At 36.5% G+C, this 26,579-nt stretch overlaps 1 protein-coding gene across 2 annotated transcripts; it reads left to right on the top strand.

Moving 5' to 3' along the window:
• Window positions 1–696: 696 nt before the first annotated feature.
• Window positions 697–23,993, top strand: GKAP1 (G kinase anchoring protein 1). Of its 2 annotated transcripts, XM_035565264.2 has the most exons (13): window positions 805–1,067; window positions 6,290–6,548; window positions 7,488–7,631; window positions 11,116–11,193; window positions 12,645–12,777; window positions 13,835–13,857; window positions 14,549–14,701; window positions 15,116–15,217; window positions 17,497–17,560; window positions 18,824–18,894; window positions 19,795–19,872; window positions 21,543–21,586; window positions 23,440–23,993. In XM_035565264.2, the coding sequence occupies exons 2-13, from the start codon at window positions 6,333–6,335 to the stop codon at window positions 23,513–23,515; spliced, it is 1,182 nt and encodes a 393-aa protein (XP_035421157.1). In that variant the 5' UTR covers window positions 805–1,067; window positions 6,290–6,332; the 3' UTR covers window positions 23,516–23,993. The 2 variants fall into 2 exon arrangements, with proteins under 2 accessions (XP_035421158.1, XP_035421157.1); XM_035565265.1 differs by lacking the exon at window positions 23,440–23,993 and having other exon boundaries at window positions 697–1,067; window positions 21,543–21,846.
• The last annotated feature ends 2,586 nt before the right edge of the window (window positions 23,994–26,579 follow it).

Raw genomic sequence — 26,579 nt, 5'->3', positions numbered from 1 at the left:
CAGCCATCATGAAGTGATGGGGTTTTTTGATCTTTGGAGAAGTAAGGAAGGCAGTTAGCAGAAACACTGCCTTGGATTTCCAGAGGCAGACACTGGCCCGTTTAGTGACCTGGCTGACAGAGTCCTTGGGGAGGCAGTTTTAAAGGCAGAGCACTCCAGGAAGGCTGAACTTTCTTCAAAAATGAAATCGTAGAGACACAGGAGCAGGCTGTCCCAGTGTACCCAGAGCTGAGCTGGCTGGGGAGAGGACTAGCCTAACTGAGCAGAGCTTCTCCAGGAACTCAGGAATTCATGAGCTCTGGAATAAGGGGCAGGAAACTCAGGACAACTATAGAGCTGTTGAACTTGGAAGTAAGTTTTAATCAGAGTGAAAGTTCTAGCTTGAACAGTTCTATTAACAGACAGTAGGGTAACTCTGCTGTTCAGGATCAGTGTGCTGATTAATCAGGTTATTCTATGCTGGGTTTCCAGTGAATCAAAAAACACAAGGAAATCTGTGGTGCTTCACTTCAGCAAATACACATTTCATGCACTTCTAGCACTATTTTTTACCAAGGATAACACAGCAAACATTTTTACGTTTGTTCACTGTTTCATTTTTATGCAGCGTTCCGTAATCACACAACAAACGAGGCCGGCGGCCGCAGCCCGCCTCGACCCGCGACATGGCGGCGCTCCCGCGCTGCACGTAGGGCGGCCGGGCAGGCGGGCGGCGGCTCTCCTGCGGCGGCCCGCGGTGATTTTTGATCCCGGCCGGACCCCGTACCGCCCGGCCGGGCGGAATAAACAAACCCGGCGGCGCCCCGCCTCTACCCCTCGCCATACCCCCCCCGCCGCCTTCCACCTCAGGCGGCGCGAGCCCGGCCGCGGCCGTTCCCCGGCGCCGCGGACCGTTAGAGCCGAGCCGCCCGCCGCGGGCCGTTGGGGCTGCGGCTGAACCGCCGTCCCTGACGGTCCCGCCGTCCCTGGCGGCCCCGCCGCAGCGAGCGTCCCGCCGGCCGCCCACCTGCCCTGCCCTGCCCTGCGCTGCCCTGCGCGGAGCCGCCGTGCCCCTGCCCTGGGGAGAGGTGAATGAAAAGCTCCCGGCCGCGAGGAGCGCTCGGAGTTTCCTCGGGACTGGCTGCCTCAGTTCGCTCACGCGTGCTGCCGCCGCCGGCGGGTGTTGGTCGGCTCCTGCCGCGGCGGTCAGGCGCAGGAGGTCGGGCGTGAGCTTGGAAACTCCGGCAGGCAACAGCTGCGAACTTAATTAATTTCCTTTAATATATATATATATATATATATATATTTAGGGGTGGGAGGGCAAGAAAAGGGCTTCAAGGGGGGTTCGCAGCGTCCTGCGAACAAACTGAAGGCAGGCTGCCCGGTGGCTTTTACATTTTAACGCTGAACTTAAACAGCTTTTCCTCAAAAAAACACATTATTTATTCCAGTGAATTCACTCACAACCCGTTCACCCTTTTAACTGCCGGGATCATTGCTTGCCATGTGCTCGCTGCTGCTGCGTGCGCCAGTGCTGCGGTTTGAAGCGGGTTTCTGAGGCAGGGTGCGTGTGGCTGTAGAGCTGCTCGTGGAACTTGGAGACAAGCTGATGGCTTGGTCTTAAGTAGTTTTAAGGATTTAGAGCATTTTAACACAGCTTCATAGCTTTTGATCAGATGGCTTGAAAAAAAACAGAGGTTATTAAAAGGGAGAAAGCTGATCCCGCTGGGTGGATCAAAGCTTCTTGTAAATGCACTGATAAGGAATAGTAGATTGGGCTTGCCATGGTAAGTGTACAAACAGCCAAAGATCAATACTGTCGCGCGCAGACAGTGCAAAGGTTGGTCGGTGCCAGCAGAGGATAGACGTGCGCCTTCAGTTATGAATGTATTGTGTATCTTGGTGTTGTTTCAGGTTTACCAGCGAGTGCTGAGATCAGTCAATACTTCAGGCGTTAGCTAAGCACGTGTATCGATTATAGATGATGGCAAATAAGCACGTTAGTAATAGAAACAAGGAGATGGTGTGTGGGAAGATGGTATTTTCAAAAGTTTTTGGAAATCTGTGGCTTTATTAGCAGTTTATTTGAAGATGGAAGTGGTTCAAGAGGAAATGGGTTGTATTTTTGGGCTCTTCAGCGTGTTTTCCTTGAAATAGTAGATCACCGTATTTAAAGCTATGTGGTTTTTCCACAGATGCTTGAAAGTCTGCTACTAACATCAGCCTAGAGTCTCCTAAATTGTGGTGTGCTGTTCATTTCTTAGTGGTGTTTGAACACTTGCCAGTTAAATGCAAATTCGTGCACGTATACAAAGCTGTACACAGGCCAGGAAGCTGCTGATGCTCAAACTAAGTTTCTGGGTGTGCATTACACTCCTCTTAATATGTGTTTTGGGGGCTTACAGCAGTGCTTACAGTAGAGCTGTTTGACCTGCAGTGTGGGTTAAGGTGAGTAACACAGAAAAGGGCTTCGACGTTACTGAAACACTGGCTGTGTTACTTTTATCACAGTAATCTTTGTTACATCATGTCTAAAACTAGACTGAAGCTCTTCAGGGCATTGTCCTATGTTTCTGAAAAGTACTTAGTACGCTTTAGGGAACTGAAGCTAGAAATACACCTTTTCATTTCAGTCATTTCACAGTTTAGCTTTCTAAATGTCTCTGTTTATCAAGTATTTAAGGTGGAGTAAGCTGTGTGTGCTTACAAATTGCTGCATCAGACATGTTAAAGCAGTGTTACATGTCATTAATGGGACCGACGTGGTATAATCTGTTGTTTTAATATAAAAATCTAACATAATCCATTCACGTATGCTGACATGGTTTGTAGAAATGTATGACCTACAAATGAGTAAAGAACTAAAAAAAAACAACAAAAGAAATTGCTAGTTGCTAGAAATAACAATTGCTATAATGTTGCCTTAAAATTATATTGTACATGTGTATAATGCTCATCTTATGTTGGTGATGCATGAATCTGAGTAATAGGTACTTTTGGCTTCATGAGCTGTGTTCGCAACTCTTATTGTTTGGAGCAGACTGCATGGAGAGTTGCACTAACAGCCTGCTAGTGATATGCAGAGCAGAAAGTTTTGAAACTGGGTCATTTATTGGAGCTGTCAATCCATGCCATTATGATGTTGCAACTTTGCTTATTGAGGGATCTTTTTGTAACATAGGAATGAAGGGTTAGTTACTTCCTTGACACATTAGAGAAGGTCTTCTCTGAAGACTATGGCTATTGCTAATACATAACACAAATGGAAACAACTTCAAATATTTGCCAGCAGGCTTTGCTTCCTTTTACCTTCTTGCGGATTTTTCCTGTAGCCTGTGTATGGTAGGGAGAGGAATTGTCTTGCATTTAGATAAATAGGCTTTGGGCAACAGGCTGTTACCTACTCACAACATCTTACCAGACTTCAAAGCTCTTACCTGAAAACTACTGTAGAAGTTGAAATGATGTTTCAGGTCATAGTTTGATCTGTGGAATTATGAAACTCTTTGTGGTATTTGAACGCTTTCTTTCTGTGATCAAAAAGTTTCCTTAAGCACAGCCTCAAGCTCAATTATGCCAGTGTGTTTTTAATTTTCTACGACTGGTTATTTCTGTAGCAATACAGAATAACAGTGCTTATAATTCCCCGGGTAGAGGGAACTACACCAGCTTCTGAAAGGGTGCTAGCAAGCACCTCTAATTGGCTGAAAGCTTTTGAGGTATCAGTCCGTTGCTTTTTTGGGGAGGGGGAATGGGAGCCAAACTTTGAAACTGAAGTGCTAGGTACTTAATAAAATGTGTCTGTCAGAATTGTAGGTGTGGTGTTAAAATACGAAGCCTGACATGGTGGTAGGCCTCGGTGAATCACTGGATCCATCTTTAGGTGTTGCAGAAGTGGGATAATTTGATCCTGCTGTGATATGAATAGTATTGAAATGTCCTACTAACTGAATTAGCAATGTTAACAACTATCTGAGACTCAACTAGAAAATAACCTTCAATCTCATGTATTTGCAGTTCGCTTTATAAACTCATTACTATGCTTTTTATTATTATTACTATTACTACTATTATTATTCTGTATAAACATATAATTCAGGAATAAGGTTTTGTAAATTGATATCATGTTGTCACTATAGTATTTTGGTGAATTGGAACAGCAGAATTCCATGGGTAGTACTTGTTAAATGTACTTGGCAGCTGGGCTCTTAACTGCATGCCAACTACAGTAAGACAGCAAAGGTATACTTATTGTATTGGAGTATTTATAGACGAAGGAGAAGGGAGTTCGCAGCCACATTACACAGCTGTGTAGAGGTTCAGCTACGTGTGATTGTTTTCAGATTGTATGTGCAAAAAGAAGTATTTGGCACCATTAGCCACTGTTAATAAAGACTGCGCTGTGCCATTGAACTGTTTACATGAAATATAAAGTACACCACAGTTAGTAGAGAGAGAGACAAGAAATTCCAAGCTTTTACTGAAGAAAGAGTCATAGTGTAGTTCACTTTTTTCTTATGCCAAGCACAGCAGAGAGTCTGCAAACTTGTGTTGTCTGCTTTAGAGCAACGTCCAGTATCGTAAGTTCTTGTGTGACATGACTGAGCACTTTTCTCTGGTGCTTTTTCTTGCTGTAAAGATGCACCTGTAATCTTTTCTCTGAGCTTCAAGTTTCAACTTATTGCATGTCCAGCTAGTAAGAGCATAAAGTCTCTCATCTTTAACTAATTTCCTAAGCTGGTTAGCTATATAGTTATTTAGCATTAAAATATTTGTAAATATATGCACACGTGTGCATACATACACAGACTTGTCTGCACAAAAATCCAAACTTACCTTGTTGTTCTGTCATTGAAAGAGTGACAAATATGAATTACTTATGATGTTTTAGGTGTGATTGACCTGTTTTTTCTAGATATGTAGTTGTGGTCTGATCAGATAATTTGAACATCAGCATCAAGTAGATTCACAACTCGATGCCCAGTTTCTCCTAAGATGACCAGCTTCATTTTCTCTTTTTTGAAAGAAATGGAGTAGAGTAACTTTGTATGACAAGAATGCTCTTTACTGTAACCTTTTTTCTTCTGTAAACTTAGGAATAGAGCATGGTTCTTTCATCTCTGAAAAGTGAAATGACATATTCCTTTTAAATAATTATTTTGGGTAATGGTCTCTGCCATGCTATTGTTGCATGTTGACATGTCGGAGTATATATGGAGCACCTACAGAATTTTGGATTTCGGAAATTCTGGAGTTAAGGGGTAAAAAGAGCCTGTTGAAACTTCTGCAGAGCCTCACTTTTTTTTGTAATAGTAATTAACAAGCAACAGATTTGTAGGCTATCTAAGCAGATAACTAAGCAACTTGTTTCAAACTATAAAGATTCCTTTTGAACAGCAATTTCAAAAAGTATGTATTATCTCACTACACCTCTGTCATAATACTTCAACATATCTAGACGTCTGTTTTTTATGGAATTTATAATCAGAGATGGATATCATCACTTTCAATACTCTGCTAATTGACTAAACTCTGCATGGAAAACTGCAGTTTGACAAACATGGATATACCCAGGATTTAGCTTTTATGCTAGGTAAATGATTCAATCTTTAGAATGGTGTCACAGGGACGTACGTATGTGTTGCTTTTAGCTACAGGCGACAACAGAAGGCTTAAGTGTTACTTAGTTCTGCCTCCCCCCAGCATATCCTCTGTGTTTTGCTGTAAGAACAGGTGAACTTGATGTTTGAGGACAGTACCAGCTGAAATGCTGGGCTCACCTTCCTGTGGAGAAAACTGCTTGCTGAATCTCCAATGGCTTGGGAACAAAATATCTCTTCTTTTACAAGAAGTTTAAAGGCTGCGTACCCAAAACTGGAGCTTGCATATGCGTAGTATCTACTTCATTTTTAAATTGTGTTTTTCAGGCTCCGGGGATGGCATCTGAAACAGTTTCTAAGCACTAAATTATTCTATTCTATTGTCTTTTTCCCCCCAGAACATGAAGACCAGCTTCTTTTAGAGCCTTCTTTTTTGCACTAAATCTCTCAAGAGCCAGTGTATTTGCCTAAAATGTGTTTGGTAGATTTTTTTTTTTTATGTAATTCTTCTTTAGATACCTAAGATAATACAGTATAGTCAGTTAAAATATAAATAAACGATACTGTATTTTTTTTCTTTCTCCCTCATTCCCCCAATTCCAGCCCTGTCCTATGCTTTTTGAGCCAAAACTTCTGCGGTTAAATGATATGAATTATTGCTTGTTTGATTAAACAATGTTTTCATTCTAACTTCTGTGCTACTTTCCCAGGAAGCTGATAATTAAAAGAAGCCAGCTCAGTAGAATTTCAGACATGGCAATGGAATCTGCTATAATCAGTTCAGTCCCTACCACTGCATCTCGTTTTGCCTTACTACAACTGGAAAGTGATACTGATTCAGAGCCTGGAAAAGGCAGAAGTGGCCGACGTGCTGGTAAATCTCTAGCTCCAGGGAGTAGATCTACAAATGTGAAGAAAAGAGAGAAAAGGAGAAGAAAGAGAGAACAGCAGCAGAGTGAGGCCAATGAGGTAAAGGGATTGTATTTTCAGTAGTGAGTAAGGTTGTTATCTCATAAATAGTTTTTGCTGTCCCTGAAAAGTCATTGTTTTTTGTTTTCCCTATGAAAGAAGAACTACTTAATCACAGGTTACATTTTTTTCTTTTGTTTTAAAATTACTTCTTTACGTGAAAGTAGGATATTCCCTATTTTACAAGCTAGTGTGTACCTTATCTGACTAAACACAGATGTAGCCCAGGCTATAGAGTAGGGTAAAGCATATGTTAAGGAAGTCCGTGTTGATAAATTGATACTAGATTGTTTTCATGCCTTCGTTTTCACTCAGTGAAATAATCAGTGTCAGTTAATGCTTATGCTTTAGCAGTGATTGTCTAGGAGTTGCAAAATTTGCAGGTCATCACAATCACATTTTCTAATTATGTGAGGTATTTTAAATGTGGCAGTATTGTATCCATATGGTGCAGCAATTAAAGGTAATTCTTATTGCAGGTTCGTAAAATATGACCTGTTGCGAACTATAAGGACTATCTACATTATTCTTTTTTCTACCTGAACATCTTGTTCTTCTGTTCACCCATGCCAAAACAGTATACCACAGTTTTGTTGGTATTATGTTTAATTTAGTTCAGGTGTGAGCAAACAGTAATGTCTGACAGAACATGAAAACTGTAGGACACCGCTACCTATTCAGGTTTGTTCAGAGTATTTTCAGCAGGAACGATATATTTATTTTGTTATATTACTGCTGTTTCTAATCCACTATTAAGATATATGAGAAATTCTGTTATGGTACGTACCATATCCAATTAAACAAAAATATAGCCCAAACTGTAGAGTAAAACATGTATATGTCTGTTTGCATGTGTCTAAATACTTCTGTTAGTCTGTTAAGGCTGTTTTTGTGTACTTGTTAGCATATTGATTAATATGAAACATAACTGTTTTTCAGCTCAGAAACCTTGCTTTTAAAAAGATTCCTCAGAAATCTTCCCATGGAGGCAGTCTATCTCAGCAAGAACAAAAACTGCATACTACGATGCAGAAGGACTCTCAGGAAGAAAACTGGCAAGAGTGGAGACAAAGAGATGAGCAGGTACAGCTTACTGTGTTTAGCTGTCTTTTGACTTTCCGGTCTTGTTACGTCCTTCAGAGTAGTTAACTTTGCATGAACTTTTTCAAGGCTAACTGCAAATAAGTTACACTGACTGGAATTAAAAAGTATTTCATGAAACTAATGAACTCCTATGCTGGCAGCTGGTAGGATGATATTTTCATTTAGAGATTTTCAACTTATATCTCACCAAAAAAGATTGTATTGAACTGCTTCCCATTGTAGTTAATAGAAAATATAGAAAGCTATATTGACAAAAGATTGACAGTTGGATGCTGCCCTTGGTTTTTATATGTTGCTAATGCTTTGATATAGGTTCTTCCTTAAACAGAATATATCCAAGTTCTTACCTTTGCAGGCTTCTGGATGATTGTCCTAGCAGTGGAGTAATGACCTAATAATCCTTTTTGAAAATTTCCAGAGCTAATTAGCTTCAGAATTACTTTTAAGGTGCAGGTTTGCTTTGTCCAGTAGCTAAAATTTTTGTATTCTGCATGCTATTAAGCAATTATTTCAGGTAAAAAGGAGAATCTTGTCTTATTATTGGATGGTGAAATGGTCAGACAAAGTAAACTCAATTATAAAAAATAAGTTCTTATTCGTTTTGATCTTACTGACATAGGCTATACTACTGTGAAGTTGCCTTGGGATTCTTTTGTTTTAAAAATAACTTTAGACCGATTACTATTATAGTGACATACAGTTGTTAAAGTCCTAAAGACATTTCTGTCTCATTTTTTAAGGAAAAGAAATAGCCAAATTCTGTCACAACTCTGAGACTGAAAAATAGGCTGTTCCGTAGCACAACTATATTTCGAACAGCTTTCTCTGGTTACAATGGACCGAGTGTAAGGAATGGAGGTACACTGTGGACCATCAGTATTTTTCCAACAAATTCCTTGATAAATTTAATTTTGTTACAGTTAATGTTTAGAGAAATAGATGACATTGGCATAACCACTGTTGAATTGCAGTGTAAACACAAAATAATTGTTTCAATTTACTGATAGAACTCATACACTACAGGTTTCTCAGACAGCCATAGAGGTTACAGTGAAGTTTTTTGGTTCATATATGATTTAAAACATCAGGTTTTAGACCTCAAAGTGCCAAAAATGTCCAGAACTACTTTGAATTTCTTACTTTACCCAGAAACTCTTAAAATGTGAATATTAAAATCTGATGGATGGGGAAAGAAATTGTCACTTGTGATTCCTGTCTTAGAACAACAATGAAAATGTTTGCCATAGTACAAAATATATAACATCAAGTGGGTATCTTAGGATATTCTTAATAAAATATGCATAATCAATTTCCTTTTAAAATTGTTACATTATTTCACTGTTTGTAGCTGTCACTGCTAAATTACAGCACTGTCAGGCATTGAATTGGCTTTGTTTTTCTTGCATGATGGGGAAAAAAAGACACAAGTGAAAATGGTGAGGACTTCAGTTTGGTTATATCATGTGCATTTCAAAAGCTTGCCTCAAATGTTGGTTAGTGTTATTAACTTTTGATTTCTGTTTTTTTTGTTTGTTTGATTTTGGTGGGGGTAAAAATTATACTGACAGTATCATCAGATTTAATAAAAACATCTCTGAATTGGAGAAACTGGTTAACAGGAAGGTTCAAATTGCAACTTGCACATGTTTATCTGAGAGAAGAGGTATGGACTCAAACTGTTCACATTCAGAAGGCATGAAATCCTACTCTCTCACTTCCACAGTTTCCCTTGTCCAATAATACAGTATTGATGAAGAGGTAAATGTTGAATGGTGTACAGTAAGGAAGGGTGATACTCAGCACCAGATGAGAAACAGTGGCTCCCTGCTGTGGATGCTGTAGAAAGGGATGAAATTCCACAAAGAGCAGCTCCCAATACACGAAGAGTTCCACCTGGCATATTTACCTTTCAAATTGCCATACTGTGTGACAGTTTCCTTCTATAAGATTTTGCCTAGAGGACATCAAAAGTTAAGTTTGTCCAAACTATAGAGCTATTTTGTAAATACGATGGATGATACTAGTCTTTCTTCAGCAAAGCTTTGAAGAGAGTCACTAAGTTTTGTGTATGGATTTCTATTTATGAGGGGTATTATGTGTACTCAGAGCTTAGTTATTAGAAGTGTATCATGAGTACATAAGAAAAGGAATCTGTGGTTTCTGGATTTTGGATAGGTTTAAGTAATAATGAGCCTATTCTGAAACTAAGACTGTGTGCACCAAAGCCGGACTGAATGTGCTTGGGAGTCTTTTGGGTAGATGACTGTCTTTGAGAATAGTCAGGTCTAAGCAGCAGCTCAGTGGAGTGCTTTAGAAGTAGTGACCTTTGTTCTGCTTACAGACAGCTTCGAACATGCTCAGCCCTGTCCAGAACTGAATGGCTACTAGGTAAATTAATAGGGTTATTGTTGTATTAGAGATCACATAATGCATTTCTTTAATATTCATAGTAACGTTATGGCAGCACCGTTTTGTGATAATTATTTAGCCCACAGGATTCTAAATTACTGCTTACAGACACAATAAGTGATGAATGCTATGTTCATCTTTTTATGAACGTACCATATTTTTGTACGTTAACTGTTCTCTTTTTGGTATTTTTTTCCCTATCCTCACTCTCTCTTTTCTTCATGTTCATATGGAGCTTTTCTGTGTAATAGAAAAGTCCTAATTTTTGGTAGATAACTATCATGGTCAGAACGGATTCAAAAGTTGTAGGCAAAAGCAGTTCACTGATTTGGGGGGGAATTTCAGTCAGTTTAACTTACTGTCAGTTAACAAACTCCTAATTTCTGGTTCTAGTACTGAAAGAAAACAAAGAAACAAGTTTGGAAAGCAAACAAAAATCAACAGAAGAAAACTCACTGTCTCTGTAAAACCTTCCCTCCCCACTTTTCGCTCCCCATTCTCCTTGCTGCATGCTGCACTTCTTTCCTCAGAAATAGAAGAGGAAAATATCTCAAAATCATTCAGGTTGGCTTAGCTCTGCTCTCCTGTTAAGTGATTTAAAAAAAAAAAAAAAAAAAAAGGGTGCTTACTCTTTTCTGTGCAATGAAAGAACACAGACTTTCTGATGATCTTTTGATGATGATGCTTTTAATCCCTTAGCATCCCTCTGATTTTTGTTTAAAATGATTTTTATTTTTAGTCTGACATAAATCTCATAAACAAGTCTTCAAGATAGGATACATGTTCCATAAAGATTTTTTATAACACTGTGTGCTTACATCTATCAAACAGTTTCCCAAAGCAAGTTATTTTATTACTCATAATACAAAAAGTTTTATCTGTTGTTAATAATGCCGTGTTCACATCAGTGAAGCTTTCTGGTTACTCTACTGATACGTGTATCAAAACAGAAATTTTAATGTGGTCTCTGTCTGCTTTTTCTCTTTTTTATTTTTTTTATTTTTTTAATGTTTTAACAAACCAGTCACAAGCAATGTTAATTTTGTTTCTTCAGCTGACATCTGAAATGTTTGAAGCTGATCTTGAAAAAGCATTGCTGCTGAGCAAACTGGAATATGAAGAGCACAAAAAGGTATTTGTGGGATTCATCCTAATGTAAAAACTGTAGAAGTTTTTGAGACTCGAATTTTAAAAGTAAAGTCAATCACTCTTAAAAGTACAGCTCTTTCATTTACATTGTTTGCCTCCACTCCTCAGATCCTTGAGAGGTTTAGAAAAATAGAGGATTTGAGAGAAACCATATCAAAAAATATTTTGGGTGGTTTGTTTGTTTTGTTTTTAATTGGTCTGTGAAGAGTAAAACAAGAGATCCTGACCTTGCTCAGAACAAATCTGGCACACTTGGAGAGTCAGAAGATAAAAGCACTGACTTCTCTTAAACGGTTAGTTATGTTTAAAACTTTTGCATTTTCACTAACAACTTTTCTCTGTTTTAAATATTTTATTTCTGATAAGCTGTATACATTTCCCTCAGCTGGTCAGGGAATAGATTGGTTCAGACTGCTATTTTCTGAGTGGTTCTTACAAAATACTGATGAGTTTTCTTTAAAAGTATGGTTAAATAAATTTTAATTTCTAACAGGAACTTGCTTCTTAGCAATAACTCAGGAGACAATGAAATGTTACAAAAAATACAAGTTTAACCATAATTATGCATCATGAAGAAATAAAATGTACACATGCACTTCTATGCAAATATATTCATACTTCAGTTATTTGAGGAGGGAGAATACCACAATGCTTAAAACCCAGAGTTAAATTTTTAACTGGTGTACTAGAAGTTCTTTTTGAAAGTGAAGACAATCTTCAGGCATAGTAGTGTTTTTCATTTTGTGCAGACTTTGAGAATTACCTTTCAGTAAACAGTACACATGAGTACAGGTTAAAAACATTGTTTTCATGGAAAGAAAAGTACTAAATTTCCATTTTTTTATATAACATTTCTTCCTTAAGGCTATTTGGGCTAAAATCAAACAAAACATCTGGGACAGTGACACTTTGCTAAAAATGTTAATGCAGATATGGGGGGGAGGTGTTGTTTAGGTTCAAATGGATATCATGTACCAGCCTGTCTGATTTCAAAAGGAGACAGCTGTTAGAGCATTGCTGCACACTAATTACTCTTACTCCTCCTGAATGAATAAGCATATTTTGAGAATAAAATGAAGGTCCAGTAGACCTGTTTATTTTTCTTAAAGGCAATGCTAACTTTTTTGCACTTGATTACCTTATATTCTCAGGCTGAGTTTTTGTATAAAACTGTGGAGGTGATTGAGGGGGTATTAGGTTGATAATTCATTTGTGATTTAGTGAAGAGCAATGCTCTACTTCAGAAAACAGAACCGATGCTTAATTGCTGATGTGTGCCTTACACTCTTTAAACCAATCTGAAGCCTGCAAATTCCTGTTCAGGCCAAAGTCTCCTTTAATATATCATCACCATATTTTTCCTTTATAAAGCTTCAGGTAAAACAATATTTGGGTACTGAAGAAAATTATACCAGTGGGACTTTATTCTTCTAGGAATATGAAAACAATGAATGTACTTCACCTCAGTCAAAGTCTGTGAATAAGAAAGAGAAAAGAAAGAACCAGCAAGGAAAAGACAAACCTCTCACTGTGTCCCTGAAAGATTTTCAGTCAGACAGTAATATAGGTATGCCTTATCATACCATGTGAGCTGTTCTACTTGGAATTTTGATAGTGTGTATGCTAACAGCAAAATGACCTTCTGTCTCTGTTCATTAATACTGTGTTTGAACAAACACTAAATGAGTTGAAGTGAATATGTCCTACAAAGTCTAAAATCTAAATGTTCATTATATAATAACAGACCAGTTAAATTAGCAGGAAAAAAAGAAGAGGTTAAAGAAAACATAATTTAATGTATCCCTGGGGTGGGAAGTAAACTCAAATACTGTGTCTATTTTAATCTGTGAGTGTTTTTTGGAGTGATGTAGTACGTCCGCATTCTTCAGGCAACTGAGTTTTTCTGTTTTGAATAATCGCAAGTCAATTTGCCTTTCTTCAATACCATTTTTTATTAAAATGAGCAAATACAGAAAGAATTTTTATGTACTAGTTATTGGTTACATGTTTAGAACTCTTTAATTTTTGTCTATAGAGAAAAGCTTCTGAAATTTAGTGAAGAACTAAGTTTAAGGTAGAGTCTGGAAAAGGAAGAAAGTTATTTGTTTTCTAACATCCTCTTTCTAAGGATGTTTTCTATCTAAATTTACAATATTATTAATCACATTTTTTCCAGAGAATTTGAATATAAGAAAAAGATAAATAGCATAGCGTTAGTATCTTAAGACGAGGCAATGGAAGGCATTCAGGTATACAGTGAGAAATATGCTATAGAAGCCTAAGCTAAAAACAATACCAAACAAAAAAAAGTTGTAGCCGTATGTACCAAAAACATTGCCTTCCACTTTAACTGAAGCAAATGTATATGGGATGCTGCTTTTGATTTAAATAGTGTGAAAGAACTGGGAAAAAAATCAAATATATAGAGATTAACCCAAAATGCACTTTATAATCTTTACTTCTAATGCTTTGTACTTTTTTTAATGTGGCATTGAGAGGCGATTAATGTTGAAGAACTCCAATACTATTTTTTTGTCCCCACTTTTCAAAATGGCTTGCTTTGATAGTGAGCTATATAAGATTTCAGTGACTTCTTGTCATTTCTTTTTTTCTATTCTTTTCAGATAACCTTGCTAAAAAACATGAGGTAAGTCTTAATTTTTTCTTACTCATCTAAATTTTCTTACTAAATAAGAATAATTCTTATATTTAGGAAGTAATTACTTGGGCACTCTCTGTAGTGACAAACAACTATATATTCCCAAACTGGCTGATCTGCATTTGGAAAACTTTTACAGATGCAGATTTAATAGGGATGTATGTCTGTAGTGTAGTACTTGAGAACTTAGTGTTGGCTTTCTTAGAGATAGTTCTTGCTTCTTTAATTTTCAGATAGTCTTAAACTTTGATGTGAATTGCAAGTTTGCATGTTCAAAAATAAAAATAGTAGTACAAACAAAAACAGGTTAAGAAAGTGTTGTAATGTTACTATGTTGTGGTACAGTGCACAAATATTAAAGCTCTTAGAGGGAAGAACAGTTAACAGTGAAGTGAAACAAAACAGTGAGGGCATAGTGCAAAAGTATTTAAATCTAGTTTAATTCTTTTGTGTAATCCCACGATCAGTTAAATGATGACCTTTAATTTCTAGCTCTTCAACTGGTATCGTATTCTTTAGGTAGAAATCACAATATTGTCAGGATGTACAAGACAAAATAATATCAGGATATTGTCTTCCATTACTTAAGTTATTTTTGAAGCATGTTGAAGCATTGAAGCATGAAGCTTAATAATAACCTGTGTAAAGGGAAATCTGTTATGATGTTTACCTTTGACAGGAGCTGAGCTCTCCCCAGACTTCATTGAATGATGGAAGATTTTTCAACAGACTAGAAGATGATGTTCACAAAATACTTAAAAGAGAAAAAAGGAGAGACCAGCTTGCTGACTGCAATGAAACAGATAACTGCACATCTCATGAGCACAACCAGGCATGTAAAACGGAAGTCACTCTGAAATGAAAAAGTTTCTTGAAACTACTTCAGTGATTAAAAGAGAGCACCTGACAGAAGATAGAGATAATTACAAGCAGGATAATCTTAAAGAACCTAAACAAAGAAACGAACAAAAATAAACAGACAAAATCCTGTAACACATTTTTAATACGTTTATTAATCTAAAGAGGTGTTTAAATCACGTGTGATTAAAATACTTCTTTCCTCACAGAACATGCCAATACTTATTACTGCGTTTCTTATTTATTCTTTTGGCATTTGAGAAGATATTCTGATCCAATTTCCATTAAAAAAAATAAATCTAGCTTATAATAGAGAAATAAGTTGCCTTTCCTAAGAACTGAATTCACATGACTCAGTTATTAATAAATGATACTTGCTTGTTTACAGGAAAGTGTTATGAAAGATGGAAGAACAGAACAACTAAAGCTTGAGCTTGAAAAGAAAGATGCAGAAATTCAGCAACTTAAAAATATAATAACTCAGTGGGAGGTATGTAGCTTAAAAAGCTTTAAAGTAGTGAACAAAATTTAACTTTAGTTGCGTCTTATTATCCATTTTGAAATAAAGTAAGTATTAATCTGTAGAGATGGTTTAGCTTGGACAGAGATTGTCTTTACAGAGCAAAAATAATCCACTCCTACTACATGAAGTAGTCTTTTTTGCTAAATTAAGAATCTAATAATAATTAGAAGAATCAATGCAGAGTACCCAGAAATAAACTTTGTATCTGGCATATCTGTTACTAGTTGTTTTCTAGTGTTGCTATTTTGTTCATTGTCTAAAAAAAAAATCAAAGTAGTAATCTAAGACTAGGCAAGATCTTCAGCAATCTGATCTGTCTTGGAAGTTAGCTCTGCTTAGGGCAGGAAGTTGGATTTCCTCAGGTCTTTTCCAATTTGTAAAATGGAATTTATTTTTTTTTAGTTCAAATAAGCTTTTCTTGCATTTAGTAACTACTTATTTGTTGTAGGTTTTTTGTTGTTGTTTTTCTTTAGAGATTCAGTCCACTATCTGAAGTGGACTCTCTTTACCTCTCTAGTATCTCTCTTTAAAGAGAACAGTGTTTGGAAAGGTTTAAGAGGACTCCCTTAAAGCTGCGGTATAGCAAGAATGAAATTCTGTATTCTGTCTTCTCCTATTAAAATACAAGTAAAACTAGAGTGAGTCAGGCTCAATATATACTGAAGCACACCAGGAAAATTGATTTGCTCTTTAATAATTACACAATATCGCTATATACCAGAATAGCTAGGAAAAATGCCTCTAGTTGTTTCCATGTGTTCAGGCAGTATTAACACTGTGTGGATAGTATCTAGAGCAACAAGGGCAAAAAGTCCACGAGGAACTGGTATTGCAACAAAAAGAGTAAAGCAGCGTGGAATTAAATTATTTTATTATGATTTTTATTCATTGCTTAAGGTAGATTGAGCAGGTTGATTTGGGAGTCTTCTGATGCTTCAAAGGACTATTACTGGTATTAATAAAGACATAAACTTCATTAAAAGCTGTTTTCACTGTGTACTAGAGTTGTAATCCCCAGGTTATTTTTTGGAAGTATAAATCTGTTCAGATTTACCACTGTTAGCACTTCACTGCATTTGGCAGAGTACAGACAATGCATACGGATATTGGTGAGATGATAGACGATGATACAGCTGTTTAATTTTATAAACTTGTCCAGGGAGTCCAGAGTTTTAGGTGGCCATCAAAGGTCTTGCTTAAGTGTAAGTTTTTGAAACATTAAAATACCACATCTGTTAAAATGCCATTTCATTTCCTTCCAGTTCCTGTAAATGTTAATGTTTGTTTGTGGCTGTGATACAGTGTGTTGGTATACTGGAATTGGAAGGGCTATTATTTAAAACAAACAAACAAAAAACACAAACTGTGGTGGGGCTGCAGTTACTGGGTATATGCACATGTGCATGGTTCTATGACATTAAGAAACTGGACATTCCACAAACTATACTAATAGCTTTTTTTCATGTTTTCAGTGCATTGGAGGGTAAGCAGTAGCTTCAACTTTTTAGGGGGAGTAAGATTTGTGAGGACTAGGTGATAGTCTGAGTGGAAGGTGATAGCTTCTTTAAAAAAAAAAAAAAAGCATGTTTGAAATAGAACTTCATGTGCAGTTTTCTTTCAAGAGCCTACAGGAACCAGAGATTCATGACAGGAAAAATAAGTTCAGTTAAGATACATGGCTATAATGGACATTGGTGGCTGGTTAAGGAAAAGGCTGCCTTATGAAGAAAGTGTATCGGATTGGAAAAATACCAAAAAAGGAGTTCTTGAGTAGTAACCTCTAAAGAGTTGAAAAGGAGAGACGGTAGCTACGAGCTAAAAATACTGAATGAAATAGTCTGTAGAGCAGCAAGATCTATTCTACTCACCAAGTAATGTGAAAACTATTCATATTATCCAGAAAGCGTTTATAATTGCGTGCTGTCTGAATGCTTTTCTGGCAAGAAACCATAAAGCCCTTGATGCAACAGGCCTTTATAATTCAGGCAGCTCTAAATGCTTGTTCTTGTACTGACACAACACTTATTTTAACTTCCTCTAAGGCTTGTGGTTGCCTTAATTTCTGGGCTTTCAGTTATTCACCAATTTCACCTGTCATGTATCCATTACTTTGGTTGTTACTTATCTAAGACAAATCAGATTCTCTGCAGCAGTGATGATTTTCAACCCGAAAACCTTTTATTCGTGGTTATTTAAAGAATGTTTTTATAGTGTATACAGGTAATAATTTATTTTCTTTCATACAGGCAAAGTATAAAGAAGTAAAAGGAAGAAATGCACAACTTCTGAATATGCTTCAAGAAGGTGAAAGTAAGTAAGAGTTTTATCAGGAAACTTCAAAGTTTTTTTAAAAATCTGGAAAAACTTTCCAAGCAGCTTTAAAAAAAATAGTTGTCATAGTGAGTAGAAAGAACTAGGAAACTATTGATTTGCAGCAATTCCAGTAAAACAGAGGGTTTGGACCGCACAGTACTGCATTTCTGATACTACATAATCAAATATCAGTTGCATTTTGAGATCATTCTTTGAAATTTAAACTGCTTAGTTACGTTTTAGGTAGAGTGATTCTTTGAGTTGGACTTTGTTTTCCTAGTGACTTGATCTGTTCTGGACTGATCTCATTAGCCTCAAGTGGCCCTGATTCTGGTAAATGTTCAATTCTTGTATATTTGCAAACTGCTGTGAACGGTTGGAAAGACTCTACATCAAGCATTTTGCCATACAATGAATAGGGACAGCTAAACCCTATTATACATGAAATGATGATAGTTCATAGCTCACATAATTCAGAGTTTTTGTCAAAGATTGAAAAAATATATATACACAGATGTGCATATTTATGCACATAGTATCTTTTTATGTGATAGGCATGGTTATCCCTTAATATCCCTAATGTTGTATGAAGTAATTGGATGGGTCTGTGATACCAGGCACACCAATTGCCTTAAAAAATTGCCGTTGCTTTTCAATTTCTTAATTTAGCTCTTACATGTAGCTTCCTCTCTGGGTTAGGTTTTTGAGTTAAAAAAATCTCTTCTTTTTTTTTTTCTGCAAAGTGTGTTTATAAAAAAGCTAAGCTGTTTGTAGTTCTCAATGATATTATGAATGTTTCATAATGTTAACTCATTGGAACTTTATTACTTCAAGTCAGTTCTGAGCCAAGTATAGATGTTTTCATCTTGAAAGGAAAGAGATAAAGTTCTGAATGTTTTTTCTATGTATGTGGAATAGTGATGGAATATAAAAACCAAGCACCTTTGTGGTTTTACCAGATCTGATCTTGTACAGAGTTAGAGTATTCTGTATTTTGTCTCCAAAATTTGCTTACAGGGTTAAGTGTCGTATAAGTAGTGCAAGGTTGAGGTTTAACCTTCAGAATTTTTCAAGCTGCTACTAATGGCATTGGTAGCTAATATCTATTTTTGATAGACATCTTCTGTTGTCTCAGTGAAGGCAGAGTTATTCAGAAGTAACAAAATAGTAAAGTAAAGAAACGTCACAGTGCTGTTGTAGATGAGGACCTGCAGATCTAGAAAAATCCTCATGCTTTGTTGTCTCTTTTTGTCTCTGTAGTGAAAGACAAAGCAGAAATACTCCTACAGGTTAATGAATCACAAATTATCAAAAACGAATTGACCTTACAGGTAAGCAAGGATTTCTTAATGTACTTCAAAAATGCTGTTCAAGGCAATGGTAGGAGGAAGCTGAAACCACAACTTGCTTGAAGTAAAAAATGTTATGTAGCGCTGGGCTAATGAAATGTGTGTCAGATGACATGTAAATCTGTGGTATGATTAACTTAAAACTCTTTCTGGAAAGACAGCAGACTTCAGCATGCCTGAAAGGATTTTGCCTTCAATAGTGCTTTAAGGATGTCATCCTTCGGTAACCCAAGCTCAGAAGCTCTGAAGGGTGCTTCAGAAGATGCTTTTTTTTCTGTATGTTGTTTCAGCGTTGTTTTTTGGTGGTGGTGGTCTGGAGGTTGTGTTGTTGTTGTTGTGTTTGTTTTTGTTTGTTTCTAGTCTCTGTTTGGAAAAGGCTGCTGTATAAACACAAGTGAGGTGCAGATGACTTCTAAGCATGACTGTTGGCAAGCCACCACTGTGAAGAGCACACAAGATTTTTAAGCTTAGTTTCAGTTTACGGCTGCTCTTCTAAGCCTTTAACTCATCTAAATTATTATCAATTTAGTAAATTGTCTAAACTTATTATCAAGTGGTAATTTTAAGGATGATGTAGTAAGCTTATCTGTACTGCATAATATTGCACCAATTAAGTGCTCTATGAAAGAAATTAATGCAGAGTTCAAAAGTCAGAAGAGTTTCTAACTTTATAGCTTTCAACAGCATTATACAGTTAAACCTGTAAATGTTGCTTGGGAAATAATGGTCATTAAAGAATGTTTTATTTGTAGTTGGTAGTTTTTCTTGAATCCAGCACATATTACTGGTTTGTCCACATGATACTAATGGAGAACTAAATTGACTTGATAAACTTGTAGATGTTAACCATACTTTATAAATGAATATTCTGTATGTTTTTAGGTAACTACACTTCATGCTGCATTAGAGCAAGAAAGGTCCAAAGTGAAACTACTGCAGGCAGAATTAACAAAATACCAGGTATTGTTATTTTACATACCTGTAATTTTATCTGGTGTTGATGTAACTGAGACTGTCGTGAGGTAACATGCTCCAAGCTGACCTGTTAGCTTGAATTTTTCTAATTTAAAAAATAATTTGCAGTTCAGGTTGTAGGGGAAAAAAAACACACAGTAGCAAAAACAATTTGTACTTTAAAGCTTGAAGTATGCTGGTAAATAAAAGCAAGAAGTTCCACCCATACTGTCTAATTGTGTAATTGCACTAACTGTAGATTTCATAGTTGTTTTTTTTTGTCACACCTTCTTCCCTCAATTCTGTGTCAGAGTTCTGTCTCTAGCCAAATCTTTGTAGAAGATGAACACAAAGTTGTGTTGAAATTGAGTGCTAAGATCAGCATCTTGCTGACTGTGCATATTCTGTTTAACTTGGCCACTAATACAAATCATGTTAGTAAATTTCAGTTAACTGCAGTATAAACAATATGATGCTCAACATTCTGACTATTTTGAAGACAGCAAATATTTAATCCCATGAGACTGAGGATTTGTACTTGTGCATGGCTTGGCACAGTTTATATTTTTCTTTGGCTGTGACCTTTTGCATAAGTTACAGGGAGAGCCTATAGGATATAGTTGAAACTGTTAAGGTAGCCCTGTAGACTTTGGCAAACAAATGTCTTCAGATAACGTAAATTCTTTGGCTGGCATTACATTGATTCTATAGGTAATTCTTTGTCTTTGTTTTTGTCTTCTCCCTGTCACTTTACCACAAGTGAACAAGCTGTTTCTTAAAATTGTTGTGCAGCAGTTGCCAAATATAGGTAGTTCAGCCCCTTATAGACAGAAGAAGCCTCACAGAAGCCTTCCCCTTACGGAGAAGCTGAGTGCTCACACCACTAATTGAAACTAAAGTAAATCCGCTACTGTCACATTCATTCATATCACTGTTCTTACTACTATAGGTAGTATTTTGCTAATATTTAGTATTTTTTGTAAACAGACATTTTTAATGATGAACTTTTCTTAATAACTTGTAATAAGCAGGATTAACAGAGTAACAGTATTGACTGAAGAACATGTTCCTTTACATGCTTTTGTAATTACCACAAAATCACCTCGTCTGTTACTCTTTGCCACATCCCCTAGTATATGCTTTTATCTTTACACATCTTGCTGTGTTTTTTCATGTTTTTTTTTTATTTGCTTATTTAAAAAAAAATGGTCTTGTCTGCCATGCAGGGATCATTGTTTCTACTTTTATTATTCTCCACTGTAATATTTCCAGGAAGACCACAATAACCCTTCTTATCTCCATTTCTTGTGTTGGTTTTGATAACACCAGGTTTGATGTCTTTAGGGAATACTTCTCTGAAATATGAGGAAGCCTTTAAAAAACTTGAATCAAAAATGTGTGGGTTAAAAATAATAAAGAAAAGCAATAAACCAGGGTGTTTTTTATCACCAGATGTTAAAATCTCAATCATGTATCCTATAAATACCTCAGCTGTTTTCATTTATGTAGCCGTATTTGGTGTTCAGATGGGTTTGTGTCCTATAATATTTGTATAGCTTATGCAGCTCCTTTTCTTTTTCTTGCTAATTTATACTAATTTAATAAAGAAAATAACTGCAGATAGAAAATGTCATGTCTACTACATTAACTAAGCATTTGTTTATCTTCTCTTACAGAGCTGGAAAAGAGGTAAAAGGCACTTAGAATCTGACCAGTGCAGGTGATCTCCTTTGCCACTAGATTCAATGCAAAAAACATCAAATCTTTCTTCAGGGTTTTGCAGAAATTTATATATTTGTTGTACAACTGCTTAACTATGCAGTTTTTGAAGAGAAATTAACAATTACTAGTCTGATTAGCTTCTGAATAGTTGATTTGTTGCACTTAAAAGAAAAATAAGAAAACTAGTATTCTGGCAAAGCTCAAACTTTAATTGTAATGCCATTAGTTTTGTATCACTCAATAAAACTTACTCTTGCATTTCTGTGTTTGAATTCTTGCTTTCATAGATTTTCCCGTTTTGAAGGGTTCACTTAGTGACTCTTAAGCTACAGATGCATTAGCATGCACATAGTTTCACCAACCCAAAAAAAAAAAAAAAAAGCCCATGCAAAGGCATCTCCTTGTTTGCTGAATCCAGGTGTGTAAAAATTAGCAGTCCTTGTGTCCTTTCCCTGTATAGGACAACTGTGTCCTATGTGAGTTTCTGCCATAAAATGCAGAAGGTGACCTTCAATTACTGTGTGAAGTGAGCTTTCCTACACAGCTTTGAAGACCTCCCTGTGCTGTTCTTCACAATAGACTCAATAATAAACAGTTAACCTTGGAATAAGACACAAATCTCTAACATGTTCTTTGTCCTGTATAAACTGTCAGTGATATGACTATAGAAACACAGAAGTGTTTGTGCAAAACTGAACATAGCACTAAATCCTGGTATGTTACTCATCTTTGCACAGTTGTTGATGTTGAGCATTACAGAAGTGAAGTAAGAGTTGGTTGACTAGAAATGGATTAGAAAATCACTGTTGGGATTTTGGGACCTGGGAAGTCAGCAGAGAATGCATAAGATGGAGAGAAAGAACCACAGAAGAGAGGAAGGAGGAAACAAACAAAAATAACTGTAGAGCTAAAACCAGAAGAGATCTAAAAACAGAAGATTTATTACTGACTGCAATGAAGCGCTAAAAAATCTCCAAAGCAATGTAGCTGTTAAGATAGTACTTCATTAGGAGGTAGGAGAGGAAAACAGGACAAAAGTCTTTATCAGTGAAGGTACTATGAATCTGTGTAACTTTTATAATTAGCAGTGACTTTGGAAAATCAATACCATGTAGATGCTAACAGTGGAGTGAGAGTTTTCTAAGAAATTAGTCATTGTGACTCATGTAGAAATGTAGACATTATAGCCCATATTAATTCAAATTTCTTAGTAAGACTGGAAGTCTTACTGTAATTTCACTGATTTTTGTCCTTTTTTTTTCTTGCCTTTGCCAGTTCTTTGAAATTATTTTCCAAATGCTACATTCCCATGAAAGGATTGATACCTGGGTCTGATGCCACTCTTTCAAAACTGTACATTGTGACCACATATAACTGCAGCATTTTGTCGTATTCTATCAAACACTGTTATGTAGATGAAAGTAACCTGTATTTTTAATAGTTTGAAAGAAAGCCAACAACAACTGATTCTGGCAGGAGAAGGCATTTTTCATTATCTGCTGCTCCACAGGAAATATTTACCAGAACAAGACAGACTTTTTAGTCAAGACAGTGGTGCCTGTAACTTTAACTTGTGACTTTTTTCCAACACGTTTGTATTTGTAAGCAATTTTAAATTAGGAAATCCAGAATATAGATCTCCTCCTAAAATCCAATCAGTCAGTTTCCAGGTGTTTCTAAATTGTTAAATTATATGTAGAGATAAGAATTCAAAGCTGTATTGCTTCAGATATCTAGAAGACAAAACCCGAAAGACTCGCTACCAGCTATGCTGTACATTAGTATTCCTGTAAGTTTTAATTTACTCTTCTGTTTGTATTTTACAGATTTTTTTTTCTCCTTGTCTTCTAGGACTATCAGTAATCCCTGCTCCACATCCCCCCTCCAGCCTTGTGGAACTAACCTGTGTTTCCTGTACGGTGTTTGACATAAATGAGAATTTGCTTGTATAATACTTGTTGATTAAAAACAGAAGGATTTTTTTAAAAAAAGAAATATAAAATGTATTCTAAAAGTGCATGTTCATTCAAAAAAAAGTTAATTTTGTTTTTAAGTGCTAAAAACACACATTTCTAATGGGGGCAAAGCTGAATATAGTTTTCATTGTTCAATGCAACTCATCTTGATTCTCTGTGTTTGCCCCTTGGGGATCTGCATAAATTACACAAATTATTTAATCAGCTGAATAGTTCTCTACTCTGTTGCTCTTGCTCCTAAAAGTTTTGTATAATACCTGGACAAAAACATTCAATTTTCCCATACCTTGTTTCTTTTACCTTTGTAAAAACTGAATGTTCATGAAGACAAAGCTGCTTTTCATAGTTGTTGCAACCTGTTTCAAGAGAGATACTCCCACTATGCCTTCTTATGAAAAGTCAGCAGTTCTCTTGCTATTTCTTTCCCATAGTGCGTCATTTTAGATTGTGAGTGTACATAATTTACTGATAGACAAACTTCTGATTTCCTGTACAAATCTTCAACAATATTTTGCTTGTCCTAGTTGCTTTGAAATAAAGGGAAAACAAACAACCACCCTGTGCATTTAAAAAAGAAAGTATCATCAGAATCTCTTAAGTGAAGGTAAGGTGACAAAGCCAGAAGTACAAAAACTAAAAGGCTCCTATTTACTGAACATGCTTACACTGCATAGATTCTGTGCTACCTTTGAGGTAGGTGGTTAAAACAGTAACACAGAGAAGTTTCCTGTACTGAACTTAGGAATACTAATGAATTAAAAAAAAAAATCTGAAGTTGGGGGGACTGAGGTGTCTTTGCTCAAAGAAGAGCTCCACACAATACAGGTTACGGAGACCAAGAGCCTAGTGGAAAGATCATAGCACAGGATATATACAGAGTAGAGATGGAGAAATAAAATTTCTGACATGTATGACTACAAAATTTTAGATACCCGAAAAGATTGTGAATCAAAACAACAAAAATAAGTATGGATGGGGCTTTGGTAGTACAGTACAATTGGAAAATGCCTGTTAACTACTCAGGAGAATAAAACAGAGGAATGCTTTTTTTCCTAGACTTTGTATGTGTACTTTTTGCTAAGAACTAGCAGTCACAGTTCAGAAGCTCAGAGCTCTGTTCCTGTGTAATGCTACTTTTATGAAAATCTTTAGTGTCTTCCAGAGAGTAAAGATAAATCCCACTGGAAGTGAGACAACAGCGTTTTATTTGTTGGAATTGCTGATGAGCTGACAAGGATGTTGCCCTCTGATTCAGCTCTAACAACGCATTTTGCTCGTGGTTTGCTGTACTAAAGGCAGCAGCGTATCCATGCAGGGAGCACCATATCAGCAGCAAAAGATAATCGTTGTCTATCTGGTAACACTTCAGCATGCAGCTTTTATTTAACGTCTTTAACTGCATCTAAACAAAGAACCCTAGCCTTTGTTCCAGCAAATCAGGAATGGGAAGCTTAATACGTGTGTATTTTTGTAAAGGTCCCACAGGAGTCGAGATGTATGCTCTTTCTCTTCCCTTATTCATTAAAAACTGATTATCAAGGTATTTGTGTTATGTTTTGGTTTTAATATTCAGAAATGTATGGAATATTATGTCTAGTTTATAGCAAAACCTTGAAGCTTTTGCATGTAAGCTTTACTGTACTTAGACCACATGAGAACTTGTCTAAATTCAAAATTTTATCTCTAACTTCAGGTAGAACGTTAAAGTGAGTTCAGCTAAACTGGGTCAGGACCTTCTGCTGATATTCTTAATTTGGTTCAACTTGAATTCAGCCGGTATTTTCATTTTGATGCAAAATAATCTCTAGTTGCCGTGAACTCTTTTTTGTTTTATTTTAAGCCAATTTAGCTGACTGCACTTGTTTAAATCAACTACCGATGGAAAAAATATCAATCTGGAGATGTCTAGTCAGAGTTGGGAATTAAACTGAACTTCTGCAATATGTACTTTGATAGGATCACGAGTTAATGAAGAAAAGCTGTACAGATGATTATAGAACGATGAAATAAAAGCAAAGATGGAAGAAAATAGGAAAGATAAAAACAAAGAGGAAAGAAAGGACATTGTTTACAAACGTGGCAGCCTAAGGAGGTGTAAGGACTTTTCTGTGTAATTTTCACTTGTCCATGCATTGTGCGTAAGTTGTATTCTGCATATCTCACTGCAGACACACATGCATGTTGTCCTGTTTCGGGGTATTTTCCATTTTGATACTTCCAGTACCAGCAAATGAATGCTGTTACTGCTGTCATCTGTACCAAAAAAAGACGAAGAAACAGCCATTCTCTGTTAACATTTCCTCTGCTTAAGTAAGAGCTTTTGATAAATTCAAATGATTATTTTATAGGAGTTTGTAGTATTATTTGTCTGTTAGGTATTTTCAGAAAATACCACAGATGATTATTAGTCTAACTGGTAAACCTCAGCTAACCTAAATGTACAAACCATGCTGCAGTAGGCCGTATAGTCAGCAAGAGCTATTGTATCAACTAAGAACAGCCCTGGATGAAGAACATCTCCTTGCACTTTGATCGGGATTGATTTCTGCTTGAAATCACTGCTTGGTTGCAGTGCAAAGCATTACTTCACAACAGCCCTCGTTCTGCCAGCCGATGGTGAGGGCAGCACTGACCAGCTGGTGGGTGTCCCAGCGCTCCGGTACTGCGCAGGGTCAAGTCCAATGTGGAAATGGAACGAACGTGGCTGAGGAAAGAAAGGCTCAGTGGTAAAATGTGCCTGGAAGCGTGCTTTTTTCTGTAACAAACTGAAGCTCTAGGACAAGCAAAACTTGGAGTGGCCTTCTGTCAGCTGTTTTAAAACCTTTTATCAGGTTTTAAATCACTTTAGTAAAAAAAAATTCAGAGGGTTGGAGACTGCTGTGTTGTGCTACACTTAGTTTAATACCAACTGGCACGATTTGCCTATGGTGAGACTATACCAGTAATAGAGCAAGACGGCAAATCATTTGAGGAGTTGGACTCCTCTGGGAAAAGCTAATCCTAACTTCAGGAAGA

The sequence above is a fragment of the Cygnus atratus genome, chromosome Z, assembly GCF_013377495.2.
Source record: "Cygnus atratus isolate AKBS03 ecotype Queensland, Australia chromosome Z, CAtr_DNAZoo_HiC_assembly, whole genome shotgun sequence".
In the NCBI taxonomy this organism is placed as follows: Eukaryota; Metazoa; Chordata; class Aves; order Anseriformes; family Anatidae; genus Cygnus; species Cygnus atratus.
Note: the sequence above shows the minus strand (reverse complement) of the source record. Positions and strands in the feature narration are given on the sequence as shown.

Excerpts from the sequence above, each read along its gene's own strand:
- GKAP1 (XM_035565264.2), top strand. The coding sequence starts at position 6,333 with ATGGCAATGGAATCTGCTATAATCAGTTCAGTCCCTACCACTGCATCT. Across the intron at positions 6,549-7,487 it reads AGCAGAGTGAGGCCAATGAG|CTCAGAAACCTTGCTTTTAA; the intron begins GTAAAGGGATTG and ends ACTGTTTTTCAG. Across the intron at positions 7,632-11,115 it reads GGAGACAAAGAGATGAGCAG|CTGACATCTGAAATGTTTGA; the intron begins GTACAGCTTACT and ends TTGTTTCTTCAG.